This window comes from Mandrillus leucophaeus, unplaced genomic scaffold (genome assembly GCF_000951045.1).
Source record: "Mandrillus leucophaeus isolate KB7577 unplaced genomic scaffold, Mleu.le_1.0 Scaffold204, whole genome shotgun sequence".
NCBI lineage: Eukaryota > Metazoa > Chordata > Mammalia > Primates > Cercopithecidae > Mandrillus > Mandrillus leucophaeus.
In genome coordinates, this window is record NW_012102077.1 from 2,768,100 (window position 1) to 2,794,520 (window position 26,421).

The 26,421-nt window shown below is 42.4% G+C and overlaps 1 protein-coding gene across 1 annotated transcript in view; it reads right to left on the bottom strand.

Annotated features, from left to right (window-relative positions):
* CSGALNACT1 (chondroitin sulfate N-acetylgalactosaminyltransferase 1) overlaps nt 1–26,421 on the bottom strand; it is a 296,216-nt gene that overhangs the window by 16,598 nt on the left and 253,197 nt on the right. The window contains exons 6-7 of the mRNA XM_011979620.1: nt 20,497–20,598; nt 1,056–1,234 (exon numbers count right to left, since the gene is read on the bottom strand). Coding sequence (XP_011835010.1) covers nt 1,056–1,234; nt 20,497–20,598 — 281 coding nt within the window. The remainder of the gene's footprint in view (nt 1–1,055; nt 1,235–20,496; nt 20,599–26,421) is intronic.

Sequence of the window (26,421 nt, forward strand, 5' to 3'; positions counted from 1 at the left end):
TCCATGACCAGGCACTGGGCATCATGCCTTGGGATGGGGTGTGAAAGAGAGTCCCGGTGCTCCCCACCCCACCAAACATTAAGCCTTTACTTGCTAGCTCATGGGGTCATCTTAAACGGTTGACTTTGGGTCAGGGTGACTTTGGGCAGTTGGACTAGAGTTAGAGTGTCCAGGGTGCTAGCTCTATCAATTTACACAGAAGTAGTTCTGTATTTTAGCAATATGCATGGCCGTGCCAGTGTTCATCAGCTCAGTAGCAGCCTTGCCTATGAGTGGAGTCTGTGAAAGTTGTTAGTACTGTGGGTTCTTTGTGCGAATAGCTCTTCCACCCTAGGTAACCGCCCTCAGGTACTCCTTTCCCTTTAGGGTTGGGCAGTTTTCCAGGTCCATGTCCTCCCCACCTCACTTTCTCCTGGAAACGTTCATGAAAGCTGACCTCCCAGTTGCAGGTGGAAGAGGGGTTATGGACATTAACTTGGGAACAGTCCCAGAATTACAGTGGCTGACAGGCCTATGATGTGGCCTCAGAGGAGAACTCAAACCAGATGGTGACATGGTTTGGCCGCGTCCCCACCCAAATCTCATCTTGAATTGTGGCTCCCATAATCCCCAGATGTCCTGGGAGGGACCTGGCGGGAGGTAACTGAATGATGGGGGTGGATTTTCCCATGCTATTCTCATGATAGTAAACAAGTCTCAAGAGATTTGATGGTTTTATACATGGGAGTTCCCCTGCACACGCTCTCTTGCCTGCCGCCATGACAGACTTCCCTTTGCTCCTTCTTCACCTTCCGCCATGATTGTGAGAACTCCCCAGCCATGTAGAACTATGAGTCCATTAAACCTCTTTCCTTTATGAATTACCTAGTCTTGGGTGTGTCTTTATTAGCAGGGTGAGAATGAACTGATACAGATGGTTTTCCTTTTCTTTGCTATTGGGGTAGAACAGACTAATTCAGAAGCAGGACATCGGAGTGACTGACCCATGAAAGCGACGACACATGGGCCCGAGAGGGCTGGGTGCCACCTGAGCGTGACAGAGAGAGGATCCATACCTGGCTGTGTATTCAGCCTACACGTATTGAGGAATTCAGATGTGAAGTAGATGTCAACATCACAGAAAAAGAGAAGGACGTTGCTTCCCTTCCAGAAGCGGGCTCCAACATCAAGTCCCTTTCCCCGAGAGAATTCTCCATTCAGCTGGATGAAGGTAAAGTTCCTGAAGTTGGCAGCTCTGAAAGGCAAGGCCAGGTACTGTCACTCACATGCCCACATGTTGGCAGCATCCCCTGAGAAAATATGTGATCAGGGCCCATCCGTATCTTGACCCATTTCTTTTGTAACCTGAGGGCACGGGGACTCCCCAAGCAGTTAGTGAACGGCCCAGACTCACTGGATACTCACTGGGATCAAAGGTACCAAGAACACCGAGTGGAGTTTTAACACCAATTTCTTGTTTCTCTGGCAGCTTCCCCATACTAAAAACAGCATTGTCACCGCTAATGACTATTCTTTGTCATGGAGAAAACTTGAACCAGGGAAGACTAGAAACACAATCCAGGAAAATCTTCGTGCATCCTGAGCCAACCGAATGAAGCCACTGAGCCAAGGAAATAAGATCACATTGCAATGGCCCCACTTAGCATCTTTTCATCTGTATTCAAATCCAGGAGCCAGGCAACATGTTCTTGATGTGACTCTTTCCCCTAAAGAGATTTAAACCTGGACTCCTTCCCCATCCTCAGGTAAAGCAGCACAGCATGGCAGGAAAAATGACCAACTTGCAGTTAGTAGAAGAGGACTGTCTCAGGCCTGGCTTTCCTGTAGGCAGCTCTGTGATCTAGGCCAGCCCATGAATCTTCCTGAACCTCAGTTGCCTCATCTGCCAAATAGGTGTAGTAATACCTTCCCTCACTATCCCACAGGGTTATTAGTGAGATAAACAGTGCCAAGAGGATACAGCACTCTGTACGCTTCAGCTATTGCTGTGATTAGCATGGGCAAGGATTCCCAGGCCCCAGGCCGTGAAGCTAGGATGTTTCTTGCATTCATTCTTTCCCAGGGACAGCAGAACCTTCTGAAACGGGGCACGTCTTGAGCTAACATTCCATGAATTCATTCCATGCCCAGTGGGACAGGTGTTGTCTTCTACCAGAAAATACTAGAGAACCACCTTCAGCCCTCTTTCAGCCTAGCAAATCCCTTTTTCTGTCTATGACACCCTTCTTTTCCTAATGGCTTCCTCTCCTCTCACACTCCCCGTCGTGCCAGCTATCTGGCCTATCCCCATCCCCCAACTTCTCTCTACTCTTTCTTTCCAAAAGGTACAGAAACTCATTTCTAATTTGTAAAGTTTACATTTCAAGTACCTATCTTGGGTAAAGGCCACACAAATATAGAGTCATAAACTTTTAAAATGCTAAGTTGTGTTTGTATCTGGAATTGAATCAGTAAAACTGGTTCTGCCACTCCCTCCTTGACTCATCTTCTTCTTTTGGATCTTGGAGGGAGCTTGGTTTTTTATCTTAGGGATCAGTGGGCCTATGTTAGAGTTTGATGCCAAACATGCCTTTCAGATTTAGATCAAGGTAGGAGGCCTTATGATGGGTAGAGCACTGGTCTAGGAGTCTGGAAACCTGGATCCAGGGCTAAAACCATGCCTGGGTCCCTCCTAAGTGTTCAATAGATGTTTTAGAATGACTGCATGAATGTACGAATGATTCTAAACCTAGCTGTGTCTCTGATGGATTTGAGACAAGTCACTCTACCCCTTTCGTCTCTGTTTCCAGGTACAAAATCCAGTGGTTATAGAGCTCAAATACCCTATTACACGCTAAGATGCTATTCTTCTTTGGTTAAAACAATTTACTTTGCATATGTACATTATATATACTTGTATGTAATACACTTTTTGTTTTAGAGACAGAAACTTGCTCTGTCACCCAGGCTGGAGTGCAGTGGCATGATCATAGCTCACTACAGCCTCAAACTCCTGGGCTCAAGCAATCCTCCTCTCTCAGCCTCCCAAGTAGCTGGGACTACAGGTGCAGGCCACCATGCCCAGCTAATTCTTAAATTTTTTTTCATAGAGACAGAGTCTCATTTTGTTGCCCAACTCTTGGCTTCATGCAGTCCTCTTGCCTCAGCCTCCCCAAGTGCTAGGATTACAGGCATGAGACACCACACCTGGCCAAGACTCTCTTTTCCTATGATCCCGCATTCACTTCAGCACCACTCCACATTTGCAGCGATTCTCCTCTTTCAGAACTTTATCTTGAGTCTTTTCTCTGGGTGGGTGCCCCCAGTGCACATGTTCCGTGTGTTGCATTGAAGTTATGCTCCAAAACCTTTTCAGTACTAGGTATGGCACTAGTCAAGGACAGCGCTATCCTCCCGTCTCCAAAGACATTCAGATGGTGTGAGGTCACTGCAAGCACCTTCATGTCTCTTAGAGGTGTCTGCAGCCCCAGCTCTTGTAAGTCAGGACAACCCATTTCTCCCTTCCTGGTTTGGTCAGTTTCCAGGAAAGTTTTACCCATGGGAGATGCCTGGATTTTTACCTGTTCATCTAAAGGCATCTCATCCTGGAGTCCACCTTGCTTTAATTTTCTGTGTATTTAATATATACAGCCAGTAGTCAGTCTCTTTCTTTGTTGTTTCCAGGTTTTCATCTTTGGGACCTCCTCCTCCCCATTATACAGAGATACCTTCTAACTTTCAGAGTACAAACACAATGTATGAGCAAGTCCTTCCTCACTCAGGTTGCACCTGACTCATAATTCAGGTACCTCCTCCGTGAGGGTTTCCAGGATCTACTATATGGGAGTTCAACTATAAAAATACCTGAACAGTAGCAAGTGCTTTTGCCAAGGGAAGAAGAATATAGGTTCTTAATAGGCTGCATTAAATGAGCTGCGACATCAAGAATCTCCCCCTTGAACAGGTTACAGTCCATTTGTATAGATAGGTCAAATATTTACAAAAGTTAAATCATGTTGAGTAATTCAATAAGAATACAAGACAGCGTTAGAAACTGAGGTAACAGCATCAAAGAAATGATGAGTCTACGGGTGACTGATTAATTGCCGAGTGAATGGTAGAGATAGTGTTACAAATTTAGAGGAGAGAGTGGTAATTAGGTGGTGTGCATGCTTACACAATGCACAAGTTAATCTAGTTTATTCTGTGCACGAATCCCCTAACCCTGGCTTGAGCTATTGCTAATAAATGCTGTTCCCTCCTCTGCTGCAACAGAAGACTGGGTGCAGGATGGGCTTCCTGTCAAAGTCATGGGAAAAGGGGTGGGAAGAACTCATGGTACCTACTGTTTGACATGACCTTTATTTGGAAGAACTTTTTTTTAAAGTCTTAAAACATAAATCCCTATGCTTCCATGATGTGTTGCTTCTAGAAAAAGAAAATTCAGGCAAATGGATGCTGGGGAACGCTTTGTATAGCCTAATGCAAAAGGCAATTTGTTTCCTTTCCTTTCTCTTCCTACAAGGGTAAGACAATGCATGTTATATCCATGGCGATACCCAATCTGAATATGCATTTCAAATTCACTTTGTGTGTCCACAGGCTGCACAGAAAGCCCTGGGAAGTGGTACCCAGCTCTGTCCACGCACTGTTTCCATGTGGACCATACGGGGGCCAGTGTACACGCACACACAGCACCAGACACCTCTGCTCGCCTGTTCTCCCTGCCCCACGCAGGGAGATCTGTCCTGATCTAGCTTTGCCTGGGACTTTCATCCACCCTGATCAACACTGGCCAGAAGGCAACATTGCTGGCCTAGCAGTATGGGTCCATGTTAGAGCTGCTGTGAAGCCCTGACCACTTACCAGGCCCTGATGAGAGAGCAGAACATGAGTGTGCACAGAAGGCAGGGTAGGGACAGAGTCACTGCTGGCTTGGGAAGCACCATCAGGCAGTCACAGACACTGGAGAGGGCCCAGAGCGCTAACTCTGTCATCCATCCATGCTTCCCAGGGTGGCTGCCAGGTCATTATGCTCAGCTAGGGGTCTGCCTGATGATCAATCATGGTACCACTTTCCTTCCGGATTCCTCAACCCAAGGCTTTTTTCCAATAAGCCAGTGATCTGAAAGAACCCCTCCATGTCCTCTCTTGCCATCAGGAAGAGCCTCTGATAATTACCAAGCGCCCTCTGACAAGAAAGAGGACTGAGCTGAAAAAGCTATGAAAACAATCAAGACAACTTCCTGTCTTTGCCAAACCTCCTGGGCCTAGAAGTGGGGCAGCCTCCTCATCTGAAACTTATCAGTACCGGCCATGTGGGCTCCGGAACAGGATATGACAAGATGAAGAGGAATTGGCTTCTACAAGTAGTCAGCCCCTTATCAATGCACCATATCCTCATTTTGAAACAGTGCTCATTGGGCAGGGACTCCATCACTAGACCAAAGTGCCCCCTGCTCAACAGTGCATTAAAAGGTAGCAGAGCCATTCAAACACAATGAACCATTTCAACTCTCATCACTGATGTGCCCTACGAAGTGTGATGGTGTGGCTGGGGAAGGTCCGCACCATGGCCACGAGGCTACAGCCCCCAAATGCAGACTACAGTGGTTCCCAGGCAGGCATGCTACTTTATCCTCTCTCCTGCTTCCCCCTCAAGTGACCAGCTGGGAGTAGATGGTTACGATTGTGAAAGAAAAATATCATCTCAAGACCCCAAACTCAACATGAAAAAGGGAAAATTAAGCTTGAGAACTGAGTCACCAAGACTGTTCTCCTAGCCAGGTGCAGTGGCTCATGCTTGTAATTCTAGCACTCTAGGAGGCCGAGATGGGCAGATCACTTGAGATCAGGAGTTCGAGACCGGCCTGACCAACATGGTGAAACCCCATCTCTATTAGAAATACGAAATTAGCCAGGTGTGGTGGTGGGCACCTGTAATCCCCACCACTCGGGAGGCTGAGGCAGGAGAATTGCTTGAATCTAGGAAATGAAGGTTGCTGTGAGCTGAGATCATGCCATTTCACTCTAACCTGGGCAAAAGAACCACATTCCATCTCAAAAACACAAAGAAACACAAAAACTATTTTCCTGCTGTTCACTGACAGAAGCTGTAACTTCATAACCCCGTGTCACAGTCTCATTTTCTTGACTCTCTCCTTTCACGTGTGTTCATTTTGTAGATTTACTGAGCATGAGGCAATGCAGAATCCATTTGTCCCTCTGTTCCCCCTTTTCACATGTAAAACAGAGAATTACTGAGGCTAATCAGAGCCTCACAAGAGGGGAAGCATCAACCTCACTGCCTGCTCTCTATCCATTTGTTCCTCCTCCTCATAGTTCTTTCCCCTTTAAATACCCAAGTGGACAAAACCCTCTTTGGAAAAATGCAGAGGTTGCAGATGCTCCTGTGGCTTGTGATTTTCCTAGGCGCATCCTCAACCTTGGCTAAATAACACTCGGATAGACTGAGCCTTCCCTCAGTCCCTTTTTGGTTTATAGAACAGACAACTCACCAAGGTATGGGCATGGCTGGGGCCTCCTATCTTCTCACTGTTCTCTTCCCCAAACGCGTGTTCTGCATCTACTCCTGCGAACATCACTGTCGTTAAGGCCCATGTCAAGCATCACCGCCCCTCCTGTGCCTCGCCACAAACTCCTAGTGCACACTCTGAGCTCCCAACATTTGACTCAGTCCTGCCTTTGTCCCTGTGTCCTGGTGCCTTCAAGTGCCTTTGCTTGCACAGGTCTGTATGAGCTGCTCTAGCAGACTCCACACCCTTCAAGGACAGCAATTGCCTTACTTTTTTTCTGCCTTCGGAGATTATCCAGCACTGTGCAATAAACGGCACACACAGGGTGACCAACATACACTGCATGAATCAAGAGCTGAATAAATGGAAAACACAGGCACGTTTCAGATCTGTCCTGAAGATCTGAAGGGGGGTGCTGCATGGAGATGCCTCCCTGTCAAAGAAAGCTCAGCCCACTCAGATGGGCACCAGAGAAACCCCTCCATTGTGTATATACCCACCTCCAACATCAGAAAGAGGCTGAGACCAATGGATTCTGAAGGACAGGCACAAACCCAAGCTTTTAAGAAGATGAAAAATATGTAAATAACAGAAAAGACATGAGAAAAAGACAATGCAATGTGGTTCAAACTATTGAAGTTACTCATACAAAGAAATATAATGTTTAGTGTTGCCCTACAGTAATGGCAAAGAAATGTGCATTCATCATGGTACGATGGAGGCACTACCTTTTATATTACATGATTTCCTGTTATGAAACTGAACGTGCAGCTCCTCTAAGATCACATAATTTGTTCATAATTATTTCTTCTTTTCTTGAATTGTATTATCAACTGACAAAATTCTTCCATTTCCCACTCAATTCCTGTTTTTGTACAATAAATCTGGCGCATGGAGACTCCTCTAAGTTACACAAAGTCATTTTTATAGAGGTTATAATGACCTGAGAAAGCTACTGTTTGTACCGGAGATTTAATTTCCCTAATTGACTTGCATTTCCCAGAATTGCTGGATTAAAAACGATAGATCTTCCTGTCTAGTATGATTTACTCTAATATAGACTTTTCCCCACAACTGCAAGGATAGTCTCTTAATATAATGCTTCTCACCATAGCCCTTCATTTAAAAAAATCTTTAAAAATTTACATAGAAAACTAGTATTATATCCAATGTATGATTTTAAATCTCACAGCTCTAAATACTGAAATCACTTATGAGTTCTACTTCTTGAAGATATTGGAATACAGTGAAGAATTTAGAGCTGAACATGTTATCCAATTTTTCACAGTAGGCGCTTTAAATGATTGATTTAGAATTGCCTAGATTCTGAGCTTCTTTAAACCTGTTTTAGCAAGTTTCTTTAGGAACTTCATTTTTGCCTTTCCACTGGTTCTAAAACTTCATGTCAGCATGAGGCACAGTTCATTAAGAAGAGCAAATGAATGTCTCTGAGTCTCAGAATGGTCACAATGCAGGCATCAGCTGATGAGTATTCACCATCTTCCAGGCTACATCCTCAGATTGTCTTTTCTTTCTCACTGAATGCATGTAATTTTGTTTTGTTTGCTTGTGTTTTAAATCGAGAAATCAAAGCCAGCTTTAGCAGGTACCAAACAAATTTGCTGATGCACAGAAAAATGGTGAGATTTAAACATCTGACATGAGGCCTCCAGCATGGAGTTTCCTTAGAAAACTAGGGGGTGGCGGCCGGGCACAGTGGCTCACGCCTGTAATCCCAGCACTTTGGGAGGCCGAGGCGGGTAGATCATGAGGTCAGGAGATCGAGGCCATCCTGGCTAATACGGTGAAACCCCATCTCTACTAAAAATACAAAAAATTAGCCAGATGTGGTGGCGGGCGCCTGTAGTCCTAGCTACTTGGGAGGCAGGAGAATGGCGTGAACCCAGGGGGCGAAGCTTGCAGTGAGCCGAGATTGTGCCACTGCACTCCAGCCTGGGCGACACAGCAAGACTCTATCTCAAAAAAAAAAGAAAGAAAAGAAAATTCGGGGGTGGCAATCTGAACACCATATCAAGTCCTCTTGCACCTTTGCCACAGGGAAGTGTGAGTGACTGTGCACAAGGCAAGTGTAGAAGGGAAGCCTCCTCCCTAACCAGTGAATCCCCCTGTGCCCCAGGTGAGGAAAGCAGTCTCATCGTAGGTGTAGGACAACACACACAGAGAACCTGGGTAGAGGCTCGAGGCTGCTACCTCACGAGGGCACAATCCTTCCTCCTTCTCCTGTGGATCCCCTGCAGGTGGCCTCCATCCTCAGACTTAGCTCATTGCATGTGCCGTTTCTCCTTGCTCTGTAAAGTCTGGATGGATAATTCCTAGCTCCTGTCTTGCCCTGCACCCTGAGGCATGCATCCCTTTGTTTCCCACCCAACACCCGAACGTACAATAGCATCGGAGTCTGTATTAGACTGTTTTCACACTGCTAATAAAGACATATCCAAGACTGGGTAATTTCTAAAGGAAAGAAGTTAACTGCCTCACAGTTCCATGTGGCTGGGGAAGCCTCACAATCACGGTGGAAGGCAAAGGAGGAGCAAAGTCATGTCTTACATGGCGGCAGATGAGAAGGAATGAGAACCAAGCAAAAGAGGTTTCCCCTTGTAAAACCATCAGATCTCATGAGACTTATTCACTACCATGAGAACAGTGTGGGGGAAAATGCCCCCCATGATTAAATTCTCTCTCACCAGGTACCTCCTACAACACGTGGGAATTATGGGAGCTACAATTCAAGATGAGACTTGGGTGGGGACACAGCCAAACCGTATCAGAGACTTTCCTCAAAAAGCCTGGAGCAAGCTGCCCTACATAGGGACTGGCAAATAGTGGATTCTGTGCTTTTACATCATTAAGTACAATGCTTCTTTTATGTCTTAAATAAACTAATGTAAAGCAGCATGTTCAATTTCGTTCCACAGAGGAAAAGTATGCCTGGCTCTGCAGAGATCACAAGGCGTGTGAGACATTGATTAGGACAAAACACCCTTCTAATTTAAGACATGATATGTGTGTGTGTGTGTGTGTGTGTGTATGCATGCATGTGTATTTATATGTATACTTTTTATTGAGTTAAAATTCACACAACATAAAATATTAAAGTGTATAAATCAGTGTCATTTAGTACATTCACAATGCTGTAAGCCATCACCTCTTTCTAGTTACAAAATGTTTTCATCACCCCAAAAGGAAGTCCTATACCCATGAAACAGTCACTTCCAATCCCCTCATATCCCCAGCCCCTGGCAACTGTTAATCTACTTTCTGTCTTCATGAATTTATGTATAAAGAGTATTTCCTATAAATGGGCTTATACATTATCAACTTTTTTTCTTGTTGTTTTTCTTTTGAGACAAAGTCTCACTCTGTCACCCAGGCTGGAGTACAGTGGTGCAATCTTGGCTCACTGCAACCTCCACCTCCCGGTTTCAAGCGATTCTCCTGCCTCAGCCTCCCAAGTACCTGGGATTACAGGTGTGAGCCACCACACCCAGCTAATTTTTATATTTTCAGTAGATACGGGGTTTCACCATGTTGGCCAGGCTGGTCTCAAACTCCTGACCTCAAGTGATCTGCCTGCCTCGGCCTCCCAAAGGGCTGGGATTACAGGCATGAGGCACTGCATCTGGCCATTATTGACCTTTTATACCTGGCTAGTTTCATTTATCATAATGTTTTTAAGGTTCATCCCATTGTAGCATATATTAGTACTTCACTCTCTTTATGCCTGAATAATATTCCATTGTATGACTATGTCATATTTTGCTTTTCATTCATCAGCTGGTGGATATTTGAGTTGTTTCTACCTTTTGGATATTGTGAATAATGCAGCTAGGAACATTCAAGTACAGTTATTTGTTTCAATACTTATTTTCTGTTCTTTTGGGTATATAGCTGGGACCAGAACTGCTGGGTCAGATAATAATACTATGTTTAACCATGTAAGGAACTGCCACATTGTTTCCCACAGTGGCTATCCCATTTTTCATTTGCAAAAGCAATAGACAAGAGTTCCAACTTCTCTGCCTCCTCAGAGACACTTGTGATTGACTTGTGGATTACAGCCATCCTGGTGGGTGTGGTTTGCATTGTAGGTTTGATTTGCGTTTTTCTAGTGACTAATGATGTTGACCATCTTGTCCTATGCTTATTGGCCACTTGTGTATCATCTTTGGAGAAACGTACATCCAAGTCTTTTGTTCATTTTTAAATTGGGTTATTTGTCTTTTTACTGTTAAATTCTCTCTCTAGTTATTGAATATACACCCTTATGAGATTACAATTTGTAAATATTTTATCCCATTATATAAGCTGTCTTTTCACTTTTATGGTAGCATAAAAGTTTTTAATTTTGATAAAGTTCAATTTATCTGCTTATTCTCTAGTTGCTAGGGTTTAAAAGTCACATCTAAGAAACCACTGCCTAATTCAAGGTCATGAAGACTTACACCTATGTTTTCTCCTAGAACTTTGATAATTATTTAAATCTTTGATCCATTTTGACCTCAAGTTTTGTATATATGGTGGATGTATACCTATGAACTACAGAAAGCAACTTTCATTCTCTGCACATAAATATCCAGTCATCCCAAAACCATTCTTAAAAAGATGATTCTTTCCCCCATATGATGGTCTGGCACCCTTGTTAAAAATCAAATGACCATAAATGTATAGGTTTATTTCTGAACTCTGCTTTCCATCCATTGATCTATATGTATATTTTTATATCAGTAGCAAAGTTTTAATACTGTAATTTTATAGTAAGTTTTGAAATTGAGAGTATGAGTCCTCCAATTTTGTTCTCTTAAGATTGTTCTGGTTATCTAGGGCCCTTGCATTTCCATGTGAGGTTTAGAATCAGCTTGTCCATTTCTACAAAGAAAGTCATCTTGGATTTTAATAGGGATTGTACTGAAACTACAGATCAATTGAATGAGTACTGTCATCTGAAGAATATTAATGAACATGAGATGTCTTTCCATTTATTTAGGCCTTCTTTAATTCCTTTCAAAGTTGTGTTGTAGTTTTCAGCGTAAAATTCTTGCACTTTTTTGTTACGTTCATGTCTATGTTTTTAAACCTTTTTTATATTACTATGAAAATTGTTTTCTTAATTTCATTTTCAGATTGCTTATCACTCATGTGTAGACATAAAATTAACCTTTGCATATTGATATTGTACCTCACAACTTTACTGAATTTGTTATTAGCTCTAATAGTTTTGTGGATGCCTTGTAATTTTCTATATAGAAGATTATATCATCTGTGAATAGCATTTACTTTTTCCTTTCCAATGTAGATGACTGTTATTTCTTTTTCTTATCCAACTGTCCTGGCTAGAACACCCAGTACAATATTGAATAGTAGTGAAAGCAGACACCTTTGTCTTGTTCTTGATCTTATGGGGAGAACATTCAGTATTTCACCATTAAGTATGATGTTTTTCATAGATGGTTTTTTTTGTATGTGTCCTTTATCAGGTTAAAGTTTCTCTTCTAGTCCTAGTTTGAGGATTTTTATCATAAAAGGATGTTAGATTTTTAACAAATGCTTTTCCTATGCATATTGAGATGGTCATGTGATTTTTGCCCTTGAGTCTATTAATATGGCATATTTCATTGATTTTTGTATATTGAGCCAACCTTGCATTCTTGAGAAAAAAATCACAGTAATAGCATATAATTTTTTTACATGTGGTTGGATTCAGTTTGCTAGTGTTTCGTTGAGGGTTTTGCATTTATATTCATAGGGATACTGGTCTATAGTTTTCTTTCCTTGTTCTGTCTTTGTCTAGTTAGGTTATAAGGGTAATGCTGGCCTCAAAAAATACATTGGAAAGTATTCTCTCCTCTTCTAATTTTTTTGAAAGAGTTTTTGACACACTAGTGCTAATTCTTTAGACACTTGGTAGAAATCAGCAGTGAAGCCAGGGCTTTTCTCTGTGGAGAGTTCTTTTTTTTTTTTAAATTAAATCAATCCATTTGCTTGTTACAAGTCCAGTCAGATTTTCTATTCCTCTGTTCCCTCTCCATTCTTGTGCTGTTATTGTATTAATACTACATCTTTGTGCACTGTGTGCCCATCAACACAGATTTATAATTTTTTTGTATGCAGCTGTCTTTTAAATCAGCACAAAAAAAGAGTCACAAACAAAAATACATTTATACTGTCTTTTATATTTGCCTATATAGTTACTTCAATGGCAATCTTTATGTCTTCAAGTGGATTTGTCTAGTGCCCTTTCATGTCTGCCCCAAGGACTCCTTTTAGTATGTCATACAGGGCATGTTTATTAGTGATTAAGTCTCTTCATTTGTTTATGTGGGAATGTCCTAATTTTGCCTTCATTTGTATGGAATGGTTTTGCTGATAATAGAATTATTAGTTGAAGTCTTTTTCTCATGTTGAATATGTCATCCCACTTTCTGGCCTCCATTGTTTCTAATGAGAATTCAGCTACTAATCTTATCAAGGATCCATCGTATTAGATGAGTTGCTTCTCTTTCTCTGTCTTTGAATTTCAAAAATGTGATTAAAAGTTTAATGTGGATTTATTTGAATTTATTCTATTTGGAGTTGATTATTAAATATGTAGATTAATGTTTTCCATCAAATTTGAGAAATTTTTGGCCATTATTTCTTCAAATATTTTTATGCCCCCTTCTCTATCCCCTTCTTGACTCCCATTATTCATATGTTTGTATGCTTGATAGTATCCCATGAATCTCAGGTTTGTTCATTTTCTTCATTCTTTTTTCTGTTTCTTTGGAGACTGAGTCATTGCAGTTGGCTTATCTTGAAGTTCGTCAATTATTTCTTTTGCTTCTTCAAACCTGCTGTTAAGCCTCCTCTTCCTTATTAATTTTTCATTTTTGTTATTGTACTTTTCAACACTAGGATTTCTATTTGGTTCTTTTAAATAGTTTCTACTTCCTTGTTGATATTCTCTACTTAGTATAACATGTTTTTCATATACTTTGGTTCTTTAAATGTGATTTATTTTACTTTTGTGAACATACTTAATACAACTGATTAAAAATTTTTGTCTATTAAGTCAAACATCTGAGCTTCCACAAGGACAAGTTCTAAAGACCGATTTTTTACTTCTTGTGGATGAGCCTTAGTTTCTTCACATGCCTCATAATTTTTGCTAACAATTGAACATTTAAAAAAATGTATTATGGCAAGCCTAGAAATTAGAATCTCCTCCTTCCCCCAGGTTTGTTGTTGTTTGTTTAGTGACTTTTTTGAACGAATTCTGTAAAGTCTCAGTTCTCTGTTGTGTGACCACTTAATGGTCAGCTAATGAGTGGACAACAATTTCCTTAAATGGCTGGAACCAGTAAGTCTTTCTGATTTTGCTGAGGTATTCTGTTTGCTTATTGGGATATACCTTCAACAGTCAGCCGGCAGTCAATGACTTATTTATCCTTTACTTCTTGCTTCCACAGAGACTGAAGGTCAGCCACAAGTGGAAGCTTAGGACATACCTGGGTTTTAAGTAGGAGCATAGCCCTAGAGATGTACATGGTCCTTAGGTTTTCGGGAATGTGCTGGAGCTTTCCAAAGGCCCTATGAATATCTAATCTCCCAGACTTTCCTTTTAAGCTTTTTGATTAGTCTATTATTTGCCCCAACTCTTAACCACTGTCTCAGGCAGCCACAAAGTTAAACACTTCCTATAATTGTTTTAGACAAATGCTCTCCCCAAAGAAAATACTTTCTGCATTGGAAGAGCTCTGAGTCAGGTCACAAAAAGACAATCTTGTGAGTGGTGTCTTCCAAGGAACCTCCAGACAGTTCAAACAGTGACAACTCTCCAGTTGTGATGCTTTAAAGCAAGCTTGTCCAACCCACGTGGCCCAGGACGGCTTTGAATGCAGCCCAACACAACTTCATAAACTTTCCTCAAACATTATGATATTTTATTTTTAGCTCCTCAGGTATCATTAGTTTTAATGTATTTTACGTGTGGCCCAACACAATTCCTTCAATGTGGCCCGAGAAGTCAAAACATTGGACAGCCCTGCTTTAAAGGATCTCTAACCCCATTTTGTTCCACCACTGGCTGCCAGGCTGTGGTGATCACTGTGCTTGTGGGTTGTTGGATTTCCAGGTTACCAGAGAGCTGGAGTTGGGGATGGGAATAGGGCAAGTTGAACCTCCACAAAGCTCCCTTTCACACCAAAATTCATCCATGTTTCTTGGATAAATGCTCTCCAGATTGTTGGAAACTTTGGTTAATTTCTAGAGTTCTGAGAAAAGTGATTCTATTTTTTTTCCAATTTTCTTACTGCTTCTGTGGAGAGGAGTATTTGCACAGGTCTTTACTCCATTTTCACTGCTCTGACTCTTCTTTTAAACAGTGCATTCTATTCCACTGCATGTACTAATATCATTTCATTGTTTTTCACAATATATCTTCTCCACATTTTTATCTGCAGAAATTCTAAACCTTCAGAAAAGCCATGAGAATAGTATAATAAGTGCCCACACACCCTTGGCTAGATTCACTAAGTGTTAACATTTTGCCATATTTGCTTTTTTTCTCTCTCTGAAGCATTTAAGAGTTAGTTTCAGACATCAAGGCAACTTCACCTTTGAAGACATGTATCTCCCAAGAAGCAAGATACTTTTCTGGTTCATCAGAAAAATATAATAATCATACTCAGGAAATTAACATTTTTACAACAACATAATTTATACGGCGTATTCAAATCCCCAGTAAACAATTCAGAATGCAGGCACATCTCCATAAAGAGCTGGCACACCAAGCAGAATCATGCTTAGCTCAGCCTCTGGCGAACGCCAGGTGAGATGGTCAGAGGCCCGAGATACTGCCGTCATCTGCCAGGTACAACTCCCTGCCCCTGTTTCCCAGGGTCTGAGGCTAATTATCTGCTTGGGAGGGATCTACTGTGCAGCTTATTTCATTCTAGGAAATGAGATGGTTATCTAAAAATCCTTGTTTAAGAAAAAAAATAAAAGCAAATCAACAATGCTTCTCAGATTTCTGAAAATGAACAAACAAAAATCCTGGAATAAACCATTTCCCCCAGATAAAATCTTCCTGGAGGTATCTGTCAAATCATTTCAAAGAGGTGTGAAATGCTGACACAACCACTGGCAAGGTAGGTCCCTGATAATGACAACAACCCTCTCCTAGCATCACATACACTCTTTGGCAGGGCGGTGCCTCATTTCTAGCATCTCAATCTCAGAGATGATTCCTCTGAAGGATGCTTTCATGTCCTTGTGACTGGGCAAAGATGAACTTGCAATGTAGTAAATGTCAACTTACGATGTAGTAAATGTCAATTCATCTACCAGTTACATTAAAAAAATTTTTTCGGCCGGGCACGGTGGCTCACACCTGTAATCCCAGGACTTTGGGAGGCCAAGGCAGGTGGATCACGAGGTCAAGAGATCGGGACCATCCTGGCCAACAAGGTGAAACCCCATCTCTATTAAAAGTACAAAAACTAGCTGGGTGTGGTTGCACGCACCTATAGTCCCAGCTACTTGGGAGGCTGAGGTAGGAGAATTGCTTAAACCCAAGTGGCGGAGGTTGCAGTAAGATGAGATTGTCCCACTGCAATCCAGCCTGGCAAAAGAGTGAGACTCCGTCTCAAAAAACCAAAACAACAACAACAAAAAATTTCCTATTACATAGCTCCAAGCAAGCACCTAAAGCAGTATTTCTTACAGTAAGGTCCATTAACCACCCACATCAGCTTCATATGTGGAACTAGTTCAGTGATGGTTCCCAGGCTTCATCTCAGGCCCATTGATTCAGGATTGCTGAGCCTGGGTTAAAGGAATCTGCATTTTGAAAAGCACCACAGGTTATTCCAAGGTATGTTTATACTGAAGAACCACTGAGCTAATCTGAGATTAACTGAAACTTGGAAAAATCTATAGAGTAAGAATCAGATATCGAGAACCGATTTGTACTTCTGTCTATGGTAGTAGCTTTTAAACATTTTGACCACGATCCTTACGAAGGAATATATTACACATCCTGATGCAGCACACACACACACGCACACACACTGAAATTAAACTTTCATGAAAGAATATCTATCCTTACTACTTGTGATTCACTCTGATATTTTCTATCCTATTCTACTTCACTTTTAAAAAACTGGACATAAGCCACAAAATCGATTTCACAACCCTCTAATAAATCACAAACTGGAGTTTGCAGAACACTGATCTATAGCAATCAACTGCAATGCAAAGCTCAATTGAGTAAGAATAAACCTAGGGAGAGAGAGTGTAAAATATTGCATACTGGTCACTAAACAAGATTTTAAAAAAGATATTAAAGTCCATGCATTTAACTGGATTTACAACAGCTTAATCACAATACTGATTTCCAAATAACATAAATTTCACTGAGTATGACTGTAAATCTTACTACTTTCAACTAACAACTATGGGTTTTAGGAGCAAGCATATTAGAGTGAAAATGTGGTGGTATGCTAACACTATGAGTGTGGAACTTAACACGAGGCTCTGATTCTGGCTCTCCCATATGGCAGAGACCACAGCCTGAGTAACATCCTCATTAAGCCTCAGTTTCTTCATCTATGAAGTAGGGCCCACAACAGTGTCTATCTCATCAGGTAATGAATATTAAATACTATAATTTATGCAAGTTATATTATTCAGAAATAAGACACCTCTGAACAAAAGTTTTATTACCTTAAAAATAATTTTAAAATGTTTAAATAAAGTTTCATGTATAAGCTTATATATAGATTACTGTGGGACGCTGGGTGTAGAGGATCACACCTGTAATCCCAGAGTTTTGGGAGGATGAGACAAGAGGATTGATTGCTCAAGGTCAGGGGTTTGAGACCAGCCTGGGCAACATAGGGAGACACTGTCTCTACAAAAAATATATATAAAAATAAGCCAGGCATGGTGGCACATGCTTGTGGTCCCAGTTACTAAAGAGGCTAAGTTGGGAAGACCACATGAGCTCAGGAGTTGGAGGCTGCAATAAGGTATGATCACACCACTGCACTCTAGTCTGGGTGACAGAGCGAGACCTTGTCTCAAAAAGAAACAAAATATATTACTATGTGCACAAATTTACTATATACCTGGCATTATTTTTCTCTTGATGAACAAACCTTGAACATTTTCTCTGCATGGTGTCGTGCTAAGTGCTGGAATTAAGGAGTCACAAGATATAGTACTACTTATTGAGCAGCTTATAATCTAGTTGCAAAATTAGGACAACAGGAAGAAATGTAAATCATCAAATCACGCACCAAGTGCCAGATATAAGAGGTGTAGAAAGTGAGTACAGTTGGAATTCAGAGCGTAAAGGACTGGGAGTCAGAAAGAGCTCCAGAGGTGGGAACTTAGGTGGGGAGTGATGGGGGTTGAGGTATGAGTTAACAAAAAGGAGGGTGGAAGGAACCCCCAAAAGAGGAGAATAATGGGAGTGAAGACAAACATCAAATTCTGCTCCCAGTTTGGCTGGGGAGCAGTAAGTCGTAAAGACAGGATTAAAAGCAACAGCCCGTCTGGGGACAAGGCTAAGGCAGTGGGGGAGGTAGGAAGATTGATCTGGAAGGTGGAGTGTGGTATGGTAGAGTGAAGTCAACTCAGGCTGGCTGCAGAGGCCTGGGCATTCCTAGGAGAGGTGGCCTGACCAGCAACACCCTAAGAGAAGGCAAGACACGGCCCAAAGCATCAGTGACATCAACACTACAGATATCACTGGTTAATAGAATGAGGATATCAACACCGAAAAATTATTTATTTTATTCCCTATGCAACTAGTCAACTAGGTATAGGTATAGGTATATACATATACAACTATATACATATACCAGGTATAGACATATACATACACAACTTAAGAAGTTCAGGTTAATTTTGCCAAAGTTTACGTAGCGTTACTTTAAACACCAACCAACCTGGTCTCTAGCATGAAGCGAGCTGGATAGATTGATGACTAGATGTTTGCCAAAGTTGGAGGCAAACCATCTCTACCACTCGAATGATTTTACTTTTCTTACTCAGATTCTATGCATTCTTTGCTCGCCAAGCTACCTTCTGGTTGCAAATTCAGCTTGCCAGGTAATTTGATATGGAGAAGAATGTATCGATGAAAGTATGACCTTAAGTATTCCAATCACTACAAGCGGTCTAAACTGTCCTTCTACTTACCCATGGGACTCATGTAAATTTGGTTACCTGTAACCCTCAGCAAACGTCTGGTCACTCTTTGATGTGCTGGAAATCTGCTATACCCAGTAGGAAGGAGGCTGTCAAGCCTAGCTGCACTTCAGAGTCACCTGGGGAGCTGCTTAAAACCTCTCGGGGTGGGGCAGCCAGCTGGCTGCAGTTGAGGGAGCAGCCCCCAGGCGGACTATCACCTTCTGGTACAATTGTTCTCAACTGTGGCTTCACATTAGAATCATCTGGGAAACTTTAAAGAACCTATGTCTAGGGCTTACACTGACAGAGATGTTAAAACCTACCCACAGGGCAGGGGACATGAATTTACATCATTCACGTTCTTCGTTTCTAAGCAGAGGTGAGAACATTGTAATGCACTGGAGTCAAGGAATTTCTATTTCACTTGCATTTAGGATATTCAATTATTTTATTCTATTTGATCTTAGACACAGGCATAGCTTTAAGTTGTTGCTGGTTTTAAACTCTCAACTCACTATCGCTTTAGAGCAGAGATGGACACAATTTGTCTGTAAAGAGGCAGACACTGAACAGTTTAGGCTTTGCGAGTCGCACAGCCTTTGTGGTGACTACTCAGCTGCACAGCTGTAGACAAAGGCAGACACAAATAATATGTAAACAAATGGGCATGCCTGCATTCCAATAAAACTTTACTTACAAAGACGGATGCAAGACGCAATTTGGCCAGTGAGCTGTAGTTTGCTGATCTCCTGCTTAAGAATGCTTGAACAATTATAACTAGCATTCAGATCTTGGGCCCATTCATACAAAACTAGCAACAAAGCATAAAAAGTACACTCAGTCTTAGAATCTTATCCTTCAACTATCATCCTATTACTATTTATCAGAAACTCAAAACAGAGGGTACTGTTTATATCTCCATTATATGGATCTACTCAGACTATTTCTGCCCCTGAGTACCACTGGCCATACTCAAAGCTTCACTGGCTTAGACACCACCCACGCTGATTACTCAAATCACCCCCCTGCAAACCTCCAGGGCAAACTACAGGCCAGTGTGCAGTGCCATTCCGGCTTCCTTACTGGCAGAAGATGCCATGGGGATTACTTATTCATTTATTTTTATAGGGGGAAAAAATCCATCTCTGCTGCTTTTGAATACATTTATTCCCCATGCAACTGATCAACTAGGTATAAATGTACAACTGAAGGTCTCAAGCTTTCGGTTAAATAATTTGTATTTGACTGAATAAGTTTGATCAAGGATCCTGCCTTGGCCGCCATTTCTGGTTTCCCCTGAATGTCTCAAAATACTTAACGAATGAAAGCCCCAAGGGTGAGACTGTTTGCTAAGTGGATGAGATCTGAGCATAGACTTCACTCTTAGCCTCTGAAGCTATGGCTGAGACGGAGTTCACTGAACAGCTGTGCTCTCCCTAATTCCTACTCTGCAACATAAAGAAGTCCCCGCACCTATGGTGCTAAAAGTGACAACATCCAGTTATGTGGAAGCTCAAAGAAGCCCACACTCTCCTCACCCTTGATGTGTGCAGTTTATCTCCAACGACAAAGTCATCACCCATGCACACTGAAAACCAGTGTCAGACAGGGTAGTCTCCTGGGGAAGAGGAGTGCAGACTTTTCCCTGCACACAGCCAGCAATCCATCCATCCCAGGTCACCCACAGTGTAAAGGAAAATAAAACTAAGCAGAAGTTTCAGCCTTGGATGTGTGCTCCTGAGCTCAGTTACCAGGACTCCTTATGACGGCCCCGTGTTGTACTCACTTGGAAGTGTTTTCAAGTATTCCTTTGACTTCATTTATTTCTTCTTTCCCAAAGTAAACAACAGTGAGATGGACTCTCCCATCCTGCTCAATGCACATCTCCCTGGAAAACAAAACACATGCATGTCTGGTGCCTGTTTTCACATTGACAGGCACGGCACAAACAAATACCTTTTCGTAAAGTACAAAAGGGTCTTGAAGGAAACTAGGTAAACTTCAAGAAGAGCAGAGATGGGAATCCAGGACCTTTCTGACTGGCCATTCCGTAAGGAAAAAGACCAAAAGGGAGAGGTAAGAAAGATGAGAATTCCACATGGAAGAGATAGGGAAGATGATACTGACCCAGGCAAGACACATGCAGGGCTCACTGTGGTCACCGGCTTGGTTCTGAGAATTCTGCCTCTTTCTAGTGGAAGAAAGAGTTACCTCAGCAACCCAGAGCAATGGCAGAGGTTTAAAAGCAGACAAAGGATAGAGAACAGAGACCTAGGATGTAACGACATGTTTCAAAACCAGGAGCTCCCACTTAGCCACAGTCCCCGCAGACTCAGTCATCACCAACCAACAATGAAATCTTCTTTATATAAAATATTCCTTTCACAAACTTCCTAGACAGTACCTTAACTTCCTCCGCCAGGGTAGAATAAAGGCACATACAAGGCCAAGTGCCAGAAAAACTGCTTGAAATTTGTGCATGCAGTGGGAAAATTCCAACCTAGAATCCGGAGAGGGTCACCCGCTAAGTATGAAGAATAAGCATTCTCATTTTTCTAATAACATCTTTGCTGTCTTCCTCTCTGGTATTTTTAAATCCATTCAAAGCACTTCCTGTTTTTAAGCAGTAAGACAGATGCATTGGATCTTTACTCTCTGCGACTAGGTGAGGTGCCTTAAAAAAGGCAAAGTAGGCGGGGCACGGTGGCTGATGCCTGTAATCCCGCACTTTGGGAGGCTGAGGCGGGCGTATCACGAGGTCAGGAGATCGAGACCATCCTGGCTAACACGGTGAAACCCCATCTCTACTAAAAATACAAAAAAATTAGCCGGGCGTGGTGCCGGGTGCGTCCCAGCTACTTGGGAGGCTGAGGCAGGAGAATGGCGTGAACCCAGGAGGCGGAGCTTGCAGTGAACCAAGATTGCGCCACTGCACTCCAGCCTGGGTGACACAGTGAGACTCCGTCTCAAAAAAAAAAAAAAAAGGCAAAGTAGAATTTGTTGTGAGGTCTACCTCCAAGGTTGCGTTCCATTCATTCATGTACTCTTTTCCTTCATTCATTCAACAAACACTTGGTGACAACACATCATGGGCCAGATACTCTACCAGTGGGTCTTAAGAAATGAGTAAGACATGTCTGCTCTTGAGTTCTCTATGTACTGTGTAAAACGAACACTCTCTGTAATATAACAAACAAGTGCTTTAGAAGAATATGAGTCTCGTACTGTGAAAAACCATGGCTGGCTGGCTGAACGATCTTTGTTTCGCTCTAAACAATTCTCAGTAGACTCCATCCACTGGAAAGGTGTGTGTGAGAAAGAGCGTGTACGTGAGTGACTATGTCCATATGTTTTTGGTTTGGAGGCAAAAGTTTAAAAAGTAAAGTAGGCCAGGCATGGTGGCTCATGCCTGTAATCCCAGCACTTTGGAGGCAAAAGTTTAAAAAGTAAAGTAGGCCGGGCGTGGTGGCTCACGCCTGTAATCCCAGCACTTTGAGAGGCCGAGGCAGGAGGATCACTTGAGGTCAGGAGTTAAAGACCACCCTGGTGAACATGGAGAAACCGTCTATCTACTAAAAATACAAAAATCAGTCAGGCATGGTGGTGCAGGCCTGTAATACCAACTACTTGGGAGGTTGAGGCAGGAGAATCACTCAAACCTGAGAGCCAGATGTTGTAGTGAGCTGAGATGGTGCCGGTGCACTCTGGCCTGGGCAACAGAGTAAGACTCCATCTCAAAAACAGTAACTAACTAACTAACTAACTAACTAACTAAATAAATAAATAAAATGCATGAGAATGGAGGAGAATTGTATTCATTGTGTATTCAAACTCCTGGGTTTGCACTGTTATTCATACCCAGACACATGGTGCCTGGCTCCCTCGGGCAGACTTACATGCCTCTGATATCACTTCTCTATAAACACCTTGGTAACACTGTCTATGGAGCCTTTGCCACGAATCTCAGGAAACTCCAACCTCCTAGGATCCCTCTGGGGAGCTCATCATTTTCCCACGATCTCTGTGCATGAGCTCCCCATTCCCACTGGGTCATTCTTCTGCCTGAACCTGGAAGCCTGAAAATTCTTTGATTGATTGACTGAGACAGGGTCCCACTCTGTCACCCAGGCACTGGTGCTATCTTGGCTCACCACAACCTTAACCTCCCAGGTTCAAGTGATCCTCCCACCTGAACCTCCGGAGTACCTAGGACCACAAGTGTGCGCCACTATGCCCAGCTAATTTTTGTATTTTCAGTGGAGACAGGGTTTCACCATGTTGGCCAGGCTGGTCTCGAACTCCTGACCTCGGGTGATCCACTCGCCTTGGCCTCCCAAAGTGCTGGAATTAAAGGTGTGAGGTGCCATGCTTGGCCTTAATATTCTGTTTCTATTCCACAAAAACTCTTCTTAGGATGTTTTTTCTTAAAACAAAAAAATAAACCCATAAACCAGTTCTTCCCCTAGATATTGTAACAAGAGGGTACGGAGAGTACAGAAGCTAATTAAGATATATTTCCTATCACAAAACATGTGTCACAGTCACTTAGACACCTATATTTCTGTTTCCCAAGAGGCCAAAAGCCCTTCATGGTCTTTGAGTTCTATTATTGATCTGCATGCCTGCCCTGTGGAGGGAGGTACGTGGCCATTGTTCGCAGTCTTAGCGTACAGGTGAGGGAAGGAGTTCCAGTGACCTGACCGAGCTATGGAGGCAGCCAGGCATGAAAGCCAGGTTTCCTAAGCACCTGCCTGGCAGTCATCTCCCCAGGTCACCTGGACTGCATGAGGGATGCGCCTGTTAAGTCTGACAGCTTTGGACTCACTGTCTAGGACCCCACTACAAAGCTGGGGGGCTGGTATGGCCAGGTGGAAGGGAAAAGCCACAAGAAAACTCCAAATGTAAATGGGCTGTGGGGAAGGACTGTTCAACCTGAGTTTCTGATGGGAACCAGCCAGATAGAATGGGCAGATCTGATGGACTGGTGACGGGCTGATCTGAGGTCTGATTTGAGGAGGGGTTGTACCCTTAGGGTGATAACTCATCCTAAGGGAGGCTTTTTCAACCTCTGCACTGCTAACAGTTTAGACCCGCTAATGCTTTATTGTGGGATGCGCCATGATGTGCACCGTAGGATGTGTGGCAGCATCCCTGTCCTCCAGCAACTGGATGCCAGGAGCACCCACCTATCCCATATTTGACAACCAAACAGGTCTCCAGACCTTGCCAGATGTCCCAGAGCAGGGGGAGGTGGGTGTACAAAATCACCTTGGTTCTCAATCAGTGTCTTGAGGGAGAAACAGGCTCAGTAAAAACAACTGACTTGTCAGAGGGGCAGTGTGCTTGTCAAAGTGATGCACACCTCTGGGGTGGGTCCTGTTCTCCAGCCAGCTCTTGTGGACTCACCTGTGAGTCCTAGAGAGACAGAGCTACAAAAACCATGGGAAGGCTTTCTTCACAGCAAACAAAATTTGAGGGTACTGGGAGCTCAAGCCAGGACTTTTGGGGAATGTAATGGTGTTACTGTGATAGAGATCGTGGTGGGTATGGTAGCAGCAGCAGCTCCATGCTATTACGGAGTGATAGCCCCTCTGGCTGTTGTCAGAAGCATAGGTGTGCTTCATACAACTGATGCTTGTGCAGCCAGTGGAGGTTGAATTTAACATCTGCACATGTGTGAGTTATCACTGAGAATACCTAGAAAGACTGAGAGGGCCAGAGAAGGTTGGAAATCTTGCCAGAGTAGGTAAGAGAAACAGAGGGGGATACCTGTGTTTCTTGCAGTTAAGGATACCTATCTTTATACCTCATAATTTCGTGGTCTAGGGAATCATGGATTCAATAACAAACACTTACTGGGCACCTTTGCGTGCAATGAATTATCCTAACTGGAGGAAAAGTTACAAAGGATGACCATGTATGGTCTTTGTAGTGAAACCAATCATCCAGGTTTTCCTGAAATTTTCCAGATTTTAGCAATAAAAATCCTGTATCCTAGAAAACTTCTCAGTCCCAAGCCAGTTGGGACAACTGGTCACCCTCCCTACTGCAGGAACTTTATAGATTTTTTTGGAAGCAACAGACAACTAAAGAACTAAAATACAATGCAGGATGCAATAACCACGGTAACAGATGTAAAATGAGCTAAAAGGCTGAGAGTAGAGTATGGTTATTTCCACTGGGTGCCAGGAAAAGGGGGACTGAGGAGAAGGGGGATTCAGGCTGAGCCTTGACAGGTGAGTAGCCACCACGCACATGCACAAGGGTAGAGGCAAGGCTTTGACAGCTGAGAAAGGCATAGATGCAAGGAAATCACCTCACTATTCTTTCCTAAGTCAATTTTCTACTCAAATGTTCAGGTATGTGATGAACATCTATTTAGGCTTTAAGCAGTGTCCCATGCAAATGAAATGACATGTAAGAGACCTGATGTTCCCACTGTAGTCTTCCATGGTTACAAGAAGAAATTCCTTGGCACAAAGAAATTGGAAATAAGGAAGAGAGTTAGTCGGGCTAACTAAAATCTGGCTTTAAAATCAGCATTCTTCCTTTGGTTTAGAGGTTCATCTCCCCTCCCCTGTGTCAAGATAAATTTATTGATATATAATTATTCTATTCCATCATTTGAGTAGTCCAATCAGTGTTAAGAAATGAGTAAATTTTGACTCTCAATCAAGCAATTTGGACCTATTTTCCTGACTGTCCATTTCAAAACAGAAAATGAGATCATTTGCCATTTGGTCATTTTTTACTCTTGGCTAGATAGATGTTCCTACATAACCCCTGGCTCAAGTGAAATAAAAACCAATTTCTATTAAGTCCCCAAAGAGAAACCTTTATCCAAATACAATGAATGATATAGATTAGTATCTCTCAAACACATTAACCATCCAACTTTCTTGGTGCAGCTCTGGTGTACAAATAGTGAAATGGCCTATGGGAGAGGTAGAGGGGCTTGGGGAAGGCAGGAGGATTAGACTATGCAAAATATATCATTTTCCTGTTGGGGAACACAAAGAAACTGGGAATCTCTATCATGATCCAACATTTGATGACCTGAGGCCTTTCTGTCACATAAACCAGCCTAGCTTTAACATGCCAGGCTCATTTCAATTTCCAAGATTCTATACTTATTGCTTTAAAATAATTTTCCTGAGATTTTCAGAACCATCTTAATGGTTCTAGGCCAAAAAAATGAATAAAAGAGAACTGCTAAAGAAAATTCAAGTACAAGATTTCCTTGATACTATATTAAAATATCATAAATGTTAGAAAGAGAACATTAAGACAAAAATTACCAGTTAAGTCTGAGAAGGAATATAGCAACATGAAAAAGGGTTCTCAGTCCAGCTGGAAGCAGTCAAAATAAAAAATCAAGTAAACTTGGAATTGAGAAAGATTTTTTTTAAAGCAAAGTGAAGAATATTTTCCATAAAAATTCTGCCTTTTTCCCATCAGAGAGGCTCAGAGATAAAGACCAAAGAAAATCTATAGCTTTGTTATTATGAGGTTCTTCCTGCTATCACAAGCAAAATAAACAATGAAGTAACCAGCTGGCTTAAAATCTAGAATACGGAAGGTAAGAGAAACAAAGCAGCCAAAAACCAAATTTGAGAATAGTTTCAACAGCAAAATGGGGTGGAAGACGAAAGAAGAAAGAGGGGGAAGAGGGGGAGGAAGGGGAGGAAGGGGAGGACGAGGAGGAGAGGGA